The sequence below is a fragment of the Cyprinodon tularosa genome, unplaced genomic scaffold (genome assembly GCF_016077235.1).
Source record: "Cyprinodon tularosa strain WSP-4 unplaced genomic scaffold, ASM1607723v1 ctg917, whole genome shotgun sequence".
In the NCBI taxonomy this organism is placed as follows: domain Eukaryota; kingdom Metazoa; phylum Chordata; class Actinopteri; order Cyprinodontiformes; family Cyprinodontidae; genus Cyprinodon; species Cyprinodon tularosa.
In genome coordinates, this window is record NW_024039693.1 from 282,811 (window position 1) to 292,258 (window position 9,448).

Genomic DNA, 9,448 nt, shown 5'->3' on the forward strand with positions numbered 1-9,448 from the left:
ATTAAAATAGTGAGAAACATAACATTAAAATTAATGAAAAACAAAAGTAGGTTTAAGTCAGGTAAGGTGGAGCTCAGATGCTGCCAGGCTTCTTAGGCCCGAGATAAAGCTGAGAATCAAGGTGAAAACGTTTGCAAAAAGTACAGAGTGGGTGAGCGTGAGTGCGCCACTTACTGGCTGGGAGGAATTAAATATAAAGCTACCATTTAATGTTTAAACGTTAAAAAAACATCGAGGTCATTGGATCCAATGCTGCCTTCATGTGGTCTGGTAAAGATGATCCTTCCACTTGTAAAGAGGAAATCACCAGAACGTTGTGTTCAAGTGCTTTTGTGGTAAAGATGATAAACATGTTGAATCTAAAGATTATCCTGATCTGGTTCTTGGCCAAGACAGCTAGACTTCCTAGTTCTTCTGCTACAGGAAGAAGCGGATGCAAAAAAATGCATCGACTGACTGCTGGCTATTTGATAAAAAAAAAAAAAAAAACACTCATTTCAAAAATGAGACAAGTTTAAATATATATATATATATATATGTATATGTATTATGAATATATATATATTTAAAAAATTGCATATTTTAGGCTTAAAACACAACATGAGAGATCTCTAAACGATGCAGTGTTCAGCTTGCAGAATAACTGGTGCTCTCCGCCATGTTGAAAGGTCAAAGTTTACCTCACCTCAGCAACCCGGGTATCATAGAAGTGCAGTGGAAATTACAACCTGGGCGTCGTAATTTTTTCCATGTGCAATTTTGTCGGCTTTTGCTATTTACCATAATTACGATACCACATGAAGGCACCAATATTACAGCATACTGGGTCGAGTTTTGGTGCTTGATAGTTTGCTATATCACAACTAAAAGGGTAAAAAAAAAGATAAAATATTTGTATGCATTTTGAAAGTGGGCCTAAGAAGTACTTTAAACATAATTAAACTCTCAGACATATAAAGTCAGTTTGAAGAATAATAAAACTATTAATAAGGATTACAATTAATAAAATATTAACACTTTAAAGCCTGAACCATGAAATAATAACAGAACATTCTAATTTTCCAAAATTAGAATTGTCATTGAACTTTCTTACAAATTAAATAACAGTATACATTTTGTATAAGTTCAATTACATCTTATATTTGCATCAATTTTGATATATTACATATTATTTCTATATAATCTTTTATATGTTTTCCGTTCACTATATGTGTCTGATTATGTAAGTCAGGGTTTAAAGAGGTTTACCTGGATCAACAGAAACTGGAGCAGACAAACTCCAAACAGGCTAAAATCCTTTACCTTGTTTCACTGGGTGAGAAATGCTGCAAAATAAATCTTCGCCAGACGCAAAAAACGGATCATTTTCATGCCTGAAAGTCATTTTACACGCAGAGGGTATGAGCAGGTCATTTCTGAGCTCAGCTTATGTTTTTTTCTCAATGTCCTTCTGGCTCCTTTGGACCTTTTGTTTCTGTTGGTCTTATTTGATGAAGCATTCTTCAGTTTCAACCTTTCCCCCACAATATGTGGCCTGCTGGGAGCTTTCAAATCCAGAACATGAGTGTTGGCTGCAGAGCAACATCCTGTTCTGAGGATCTCACGGCTCAGGGAACGTTCACACTGCTTCACATCACAGAGCTGAAAAGAGGCCGTTATCTGGGGAGCGTTCAAGTTACAGCTGCTAACCGAGATCAGGGAAGCTCCTCCAGTCTGTGGGTGGACAGATATGGGGTTTGGTTATGGATTTTAATTTCATTTCCATTTTGTTGTTATCATGAATCCATCCTAACATTTTTCAAACTCCGCTCTTGCAAAACATGCTAAACTCCCCTTGACCCGTATTCATCACATTCCCACCAATCCTACAGTTTTTAGTCATTTGATTCATGGAAGATCTTTTAGGAAGCCAAGTTAACCTGTTTTGTTCAATGACTAATAAAGTATATTTTTACAATAAATCTCAGAGCAAATCATTTATGAGGACATTCAATCAGTAGGTAAGATTATGGTTCCACCAGGGGTTGTGATGCTACCTGCTCAGGTGTGTAGCGACCAAGCTGGATGTTGAGCCAGATGTTTCTTCTCTGAGTCCAGCCTCCTGGAGCCTCCACTTCATACAGACGCTCCCGATGCTCCTCATGCTGCTGCAGGAACCTCCCGATCACTGAGCACACAGCATTGGAAATAAAAGAAAAAAATAATTGAACAGTTTAAAGCAATCTACTTTGCTGCCTTGGGCTGTAAAAATATTTTGGATAATTCATGATTTTCTTTTTCTCTAAAGCCTTTTTTGTCTGTCCCTTCTTCAGCCCCTACAGTTAGCCAAAGTAAAAGCTGAGCTTGTAGCTACGGCAAGGAGAGAAACAGGACTAAACACTGATTGCATCAAGGAATAGACTGGATTGGTTTGGATTGGATCTGAACTGGACTAGATTGGACCAAACAGGATCGCATGGTTTGGACTACACATTGACACACTGACTACACAAAAAAAACACAGACTGACTCGGCTCTTCTCTGTGTGCGATGGGCTACAAATAATAAAGATGCAAAACATAAAAGGTCAGCCCAAGCATCACTTCCTCATCCATCACACAGTCTAGGGTTAAGGGGTTTGCCCAGATAGGCACCTAGATTCATGACATTATAACAGTACAGTGGCTGATGTGTGCAAACACCCTGCAAATTCACAGCGGCAAATACAAAAAATGATATTAGCAAATACAAAACCCGCCACAAACACATAAGTAATGCTAATACAAGAGGAAGGTAGTAATTAGTTCCATTTACTAGGTTACAGTTACTTTGGTTACTCCTAAAATACATTTAGGAGTAGTTTTACTGAACCATACTTTTACTTTTACTTTAAAGGAATAGTACACCCAAAACATGATTAGCCTTCATTTTCTACTCACCCCCATGCTGAACAACACTCTGGAGTACTTTTTTGATATCTCAAAGGCATCTGGAGATCTGGGAGGCTTCTTGCTGTCTGCTGACATTCAAATAATGGAGGTCTATGGCGCCCGAGGCAGAAAGGTCCATAAAAGTCCACAAAAAACGTGTCAATATTCCTCCATACTGCTCGTCCAATGTATTCCAAGTGTCCTGAGTGGGTAGCGTCCATAATTTACTCGAAACGAAGTCATTTAGAATGTTTTTAGAGCATAAACAGTAGTGTATAGGATTTCCTGAAAGCGTGTTCACGGCGCTACGGAAACCGGCAGACCAAACCAGATGAAAGTGCGCATTCAGCTTGGCAAAGAACTCATGCTCTTCCTCAACACTGAAGTCCTCGGACATTTTTCTTTCGTTGTTTCTTTCTTTGCACAGGTAAACAGCACATTTCTTCTTCTACGCTTGCATTATCGGCAGAGCAGACGCTGAATGCGCACTTTCATCTGGTTTGGTCTGCCGCGGTTTCCGTAGACTCGTGAACGCGCTTTCAGGACATCCTATACACTACTGTTTATGCTCTAAAAACATTCTAAATGACTTTGTTTCGAGTAAATTCTGGACGCTACCCACTCAGGACACTTGGAATACATTGGACGAGCAGTATGGAGGAACATTGACACGTTTTTTGTGGACTTTTATGGACCTTTCTGCCTCGGGCGCCATAGACCTCCATTATTTGAATGTCAGCAGACAGCAAGAAGCCTCCCAGATCTCCAGATGCATTTGAGATATCAAAAAAGTACTATTGTATGTATATACGTACTATTCCTTTAAGTAATATGTTAATAATATATCAGTGTTCTTACCTGGGTGAAATGTTTGGGTACACCAGCCATTGTCATTATTTTCACTGAACAACGAACAAACCTTTTTATTCAACATGAAGGTTATGCTTAAATACGTAAAGAAGTCAATATTGTTCCTGGAAGTACTGGATTCAAACTTTATATTAAAAAAGTTTACATAGTTTTAAATATCAGATAAAAATAAAATAAAGGTGAGTAAATCTTACCTGTGCACTATTTTTGGGTACTCTATGCTTACAAAAACAGGCTTCAAATAGAAAACCGCTGTAAGTAAGCTGTGAAATGTCTATTCATAACAGAACTGCTCATGACCACTAGGGGGAGACAATTACAAACTCATAGGTACTAGTACTAGGTACTTTATGAAGGGTACTAGACCCATCATAAAGACAGAATGCTCAGTCTTTAAAAAGGTTAAGAGAAGCTAACCTTTTCTTTCCTTCCTCTAAATGTACCCTGGGTGCGTATCCTGCTAAGGCTTTTGCTAAAGGTCGGGTTAATATGCATTAATTTGTAATAATTTCTGTGTTCTGGTCTCATATGATTTGATGGTTGTCCCCCTCTAGTGGGCAGGAGCACTTCCTTTATAAGCTAGTTTAAGTTTTTCTTAAAAACATGCACTTGTTTTCCTTACTCTCAGCATTTCCCTTTGCTTGTGTTTTGTAGGTTTGTGTTTCAGCGTCTTTTATGTCTTTGCAGGATCTTTGCTGCTCTCCGTTTTCTCTGATTCCAGCATTTCTGCTTTCCTGAAATTTTCCTTTGCATGTGTATTTTTGTGTGTTGGTCTCTCTAATGTCTTTGCAGTATTTTTTGTATTGGTGGTGCATTTATGTATTTGCGTTGCGTTTGTATCCCTCGGCCGCTGTACGTCATCAACTCTAAAATGTGTCAAACCAGGAGCAGAGATTCTTAATCAGGGAGATAAAACAATGCAATAACAACAGAACCACCCTTTAACACTCGTTGATTTACCTTCTTAAATGCATCTCCTTGCCAACACCCATTTGTTTTGCCAGTCTTCTGATAACTGAATGGTTATTCAGGTCACCAAATAAAACACAAGCATGCAACAACCATAAAGTTACACCCTGTGACAACGGTGTGCATGTCTGAACATTTCCACCTCACTTCCAGTGTAGCCATTTCATAAAAGTTCCAAAGAAATATCTGCTTTGTCATTCTAAAAAAGTCCCAAAGAATGCCAGGAGTGGGTTTAGATTATAAGTGGACATGCAGACCTGCTACCATGCTGGACGACAAGGGGGAGCTCACTCCAAGGAAGTCCTCCGAAGAGAATGAGGAGCAGAAGTCGTGAAGCATCTGAAGGCCAAAGCCTCTTCTCCTGCAGCTTTTCCTCACTAAGGCCGTGTCCAGGACGGGCAGCAGGTAGCAGCGGCTGCTCCAGTGGTCGCACAGACTGCCTGGGAGGACAGCTGACTTTCATAAAGCAAAACAACAATCTCCAACATGTGGTTCACATCAGTAGTTCACATCAAAACATATTCATGTTTCTCAGTGTCTCAAGTGAATGTCGTTCAGTTATTGATGCAAAGAAAACATTTTGTAAACAACTTTTTTTTTAAATGCAATCCAGACATGAAACTTCATCATAAAATCAGTTTTGAAAGTAACTCTGTTCTTTACTTAGATTGATTTTCTTATCTTATAAAACAGTGAACTCTCAAAATCCCTTTTCATTTATTAGAAAATTTGTCAAAGGTTAATTTCTGGATTGGATTTTTTTAATTTTTTTTTGCAAACATAAAAATGTTTTTTTTCTATTTCTATTTCCAAAATATGTCTTCTGCTTGAAAGAATCTTGTAACAAAACTCACTCCATAGAATGGTCCAGGCTAGATCAGGACTGCAGTTTTAGAATCTGTGACGACATTTGAATTTTTACAGATGCTCTCCATTTGGTCTGAGTGAGCTTGAGCTATTTTGCATGAAAGACTTGGGAAAAAAAATGTTTGTCATCAAGAAACCAAAGCTAGCAGAGAGCCATCTTCCAGAGACTTGTAGTTTTATTACTACGATCACGGTTGATTCTTCAAATTTTAACTAAAAGTTTTGTGAATTCATCAGCTGAAGTCCCTTAAATGGAAATCCCCTCTTAAGATCAGCAGGAATTGCTTCCTTAATGCAAACCAACTGATCTCGTTTCAGCGCCCCACCTTTGTGTTTGACAGTGTAAAATCCAACCGCCTGGTTGTCCTTCCAAAGCACTTTGCAGTTTTCTGTGCGTGGGTGCAGAGAGAATAGCACCTCTCCATGCGACGGGGGCCTCTCCACCACCCGACTGAGCAGGAATATGATCAGCCTCTCCATTATCGTCTGCACCTGTGGACGACCTGTCACCTTAGTTGCTGTGGCAACATAAACATATTTCTTTAGGAAACATTTGAAGCTGTTCAGTTTTATTTGATCTGAGCCTAATCTATACAGAAATTTGGCAAATGTGCAGAAACTCTACAGATGTTTTGCTTTTTTAGGTGTGAAAGTCGTACTGTTTTGCATTGAGACATTAATTCACTCACCGACTGTAAGCCACTTCTGGAAGTGGAGGTCCGCAGCACATCGTCCAGGCCCCACCACTGCTTATGCAGGTATAACGCCAAGACTCAAAAGGTAACAGTAATGAGGAAAGAGTTAGTGTCTTTCTAATATTATAGTTTTTCTGAAAACCTGTGTTGAGCTCCACACCTAATGTCTGATCATTAGGAGGATGAAGCGCCAGCACAGTGCAGGCAGGATGGTCGTCCTCAAAGAGCTGGAACTGGCTGATGTTGGAAGGTGTTATGGCAACCTGTGCAAAGAGAATGATTATCATCAGCCATCTGCTCTAAGAACAATGCTCAGGTATTTAACTTTCCCGGAGGAAGTAAAGCAAAAACAAAGGTCAGATTATTGTCTTTAGACTTTATTTCTCATTATCAGACTCGGTTTCAGCTCCTCTGGTTTTCATGACAGTTTGAATTCTTTGAGGTCAGCTTTGCAGGATGGAAAAATTAGGAAGGCGTTTTTCAAAAACCCCACTTTAAATAGATCTGGCCTCTTCTCTGGTCATTTTATTGAGCTGATTTAACCTCATTGTCATTAATCCTACTTTGATTAACTGCAGAAAGAACGTACCTGTGAAAATCACTACTGAGGGCTTTTTTTTTTAGCAGTGCCCTGTCTGTCGATGTGGCAATAAGAATAATTGTCTTGATGCCAAAGAGAGCCCAACAGATTTTGCTTTCACAAATGGAGCAGTACTGCTATCGTCATAGTGTTCTGCTTGATTTTTTTATATAAATTGCTTTATTATAATTGTTCAGGGAGTATCGCAGATTTTATGGACACTGCAATGTAAGTAGAACAGGAAAGGAAAAGAAAAGATGAAAGAAAGAGGAGATAAAAGGGAGATAATGAAAAAACATTTTCAGTCTGCTTCATCACCTGCAAAGAGATATAAGAAGAGCAGCACAACCAACAAATAAGAGATACAATAAAGTAACACCTTGATACTGAAGTATAAGTAGTATAATTTAATATAATAATTGTGTGTACATATATATATATAGTAGCGGCACTTCAGCTCCTTTAGTTTCTTCTGTGCCGCATGGAAAAACAGTCTAGCAACAAGTATTGAAATGCAAGCAATTCCAGATAATGTTCTTCAATTTGTGATGTTTATTAAAAGAAAACAAAAATAAGGGAACATCCACATTCTCTTAATATAAACTCAGTTAAAAACTGTGTTGCTTCCAGCATATCTGTTTTCCCCTGAGTCCTTATGTACAGTACGTACAAGAAAATAAAATAATTACAATTAAAATAATACAATTACAGCATGCAGGAAGCCCAAAAATATGCATTTCAAATTGCATTTCTATATTCTATGCTTTTAATATTAGAGTTTTAAAACTTAAAATCTAATCTTAACAACAAAATGTATCAGTCTTGTATTTTAACCTTTTCTTAAACTATAAATTAATTTCTCAAATTGGCTCGTATTTATATATATATATATAAAAACCCCGGTGTTATCTTACCCTTTGAGACCCAGACCACTCATTGTTGGAAGGTGTTCCCTTCAGGGAAGTTAGGTAATTTTCAGATGCGGATGTCAGCTCGGTTTCGTCCACAGGGGGCAGATCAACAGGATACATGATCTTATTTACAGAGAGGAGATAAAACAGGTGATATGACGTTATAATACAGCATCACACATGAGCATTTCACACAGATTCCAACATTTTAACATTTTTTATCATAATTATTATTATGTATTATTTCCTTTCAGGATTGAAATATTAAACTCTGAAATCTATGTTAAGTTTTTGTTTGATTGTGATTTTGAGAAAAACAATCCAGAGATATATTATCAGAAACGCTGGCAGGTCAGTCATTCTAAAATTCAATTTCTAAGTAATGAAACAGTGACTTCTAGGTCTGTTTTGTTTACTGGTAAACACAACCCGAAACGCTCCTAGAAAACGACCTGCGTCTTACAACAGCGATGGCCACGAAAGAAACACGTCACGACGTCATAATGGATCTTCTCAGACGAAGACAGAGAAAATGTAGCTGCTATTCAATAAACTCTTTACTGACAGGTCGGTGTGAGTGCTCTATGTACCTTTTAGGGGGGTTATGTTGCTTAAACTTTGATCCCAGCTCTGTGTCCTTGATCCTTGATCTACAGCGCCATCTACCGGCCTAAAGCAGAGCACATCAGAAGATAACCAGAAGTAATAATGGTGGAACTTCAAAATAAAAGCAGCTACTAAACCATCCTTCTGTCTTCACTTAATAAAAAAAAAAAGAGAGTAATGAATCAACTAATAACTAACGTAATAATAATAAAAGGATAACTTAAGTATGCACATTATGAAGTATCCGATGGAGGTTTCCCTTTGTGGAATAGAAGTTGTTCATTTTTACTGCTTCCAGATATTGCCTCAGAAGGAGGAGTTGTTTTTTTTTTTTTTTTTTTTTTTTCAGAAAGGAGGACTAGGCAAAGTAAACGTCTACGGAAGAGGAATAGGGCCACTGAAAAAACAAAAAAAGTTAACTGATTTTTAAATTTTATTCAAAGTCAGAATTCTGAGAAAAAAGTCAGAATTCTGAGATTACAGTCAGAATTCTGACTTTTTTCCCATACTAAACTGAAAAAAAAAAAAAAAAATCAGTCTCTATGTAGTGGAGGAGAATTCATTCCAAAGAGAGTCTTCTCCTTGGCTTAATCTTTCTCATATCTTATGCAAAATGATTAGGTTATCCTGAGATATTTTCTAATTTTTTGCTGCTATAAGTTTAGGCTGCAGGAGGACATAGGGGCCACTTTTCATTCTACTTTCATCCTACTTCATTCTATTTCAATTCTCCCATTCTGCAGTATTGTTAGTTCCACCATAACTATGTTCTCTATGCTTTTTCTCACCATAGTAGCTTAATCTGGCCTGTTGCTGTTTGACTGCGACTCAGGGAGCATTTTCAAAATGTGCCCGGATTTTATAGGGAAAATATAAACAGCTTACAGAGTATGAAAGTATTTTTTTTTTTCTTACGTTTTGGTTCACTTTTTTCATGATTTAGCTTGAATCTATATAGTTTAAAACATGAATCTGATCACCTGCTTACTAGAACTTGATGTTTTATCATGATTGAAAAGAAGTGGGAGTTGCAATAGCTTT

The 9,448-nt window shown here is 37.7% G+C and overlaps 1 protein-coding gene across 3 annotated transcripts; it reads right to left on the bottom strand.

Annotated features, from left to right (window-relative positions):
- Positions 1 to 1,236: 1,236 nt before the first annotated feature.
- Positions 1,237 to 8,456, bottom strand: fam169b (family with sequence similarity 169 member B). 3 transcript variants are annotated; one of them, XM_038274448.1, is made up of 8 exons: positions 8,392 to 8,456; positions 7,805 to 7,924; positions 6,471 to 6,573; positions 6,305 to 6,387; positions 5,942 to 6,107; positions 5,006 to 5,188; positions 2,037 to 2,167; positions 1,237 to 1,713 (listed from the first exon to the last, which is right to left on the bottom strand). In XM_038274448.1, the coding sequence occupies exons 2-8, from the start codon at positions 7,919 to 7,921 to the stop codon at positions 1,381 to 1,383; spliced, it is 1,116 nt and encodes a 371-aa protein (XP_038130376.1). In that variant the 5' UTR covers positions 7,922 to 7,924; positions 8,392 to 8,456; the 3' UTR covers positions 1,237 to 1,380. The 3 variants fall into 3 exon arrangements, with proteins under 3 accessions (XP_038130376.1, XP_038130377.1, XP_038130378.1); XM_038274449.1 differs by having other exon boundaries at positions 8,265 to 8,406; XM_038274450.1 differs by having other exon boundaries at positions 8,254 to 8,392.
- Positions 8,457 to 9,448: the final 992 nt, after the last annotated feature.

Coding starts and splice junctions, on each gene's coding strand:
- fam169b (XM_038274448.1), bottom strand. CDS start 7,921: ATGTATCCTGTTGATCTGCCCCCTGTGGACGAAACCGAGCTGACATCC. Junction 6,574..7,804: donor AGTGGTCTGGGTCTCAAAGG/GTAAGATAACAC, acceptor CTCTTTGCACAG/GTTGCCATAACACCTTCCAA. Junction 6,388..6,470: donor TCCTAATGATCAGACATTAG/GTGTGGAGCTCA, acceptor TTACCTTTTGAG/TCTTGGCGTTATACCTGCAT.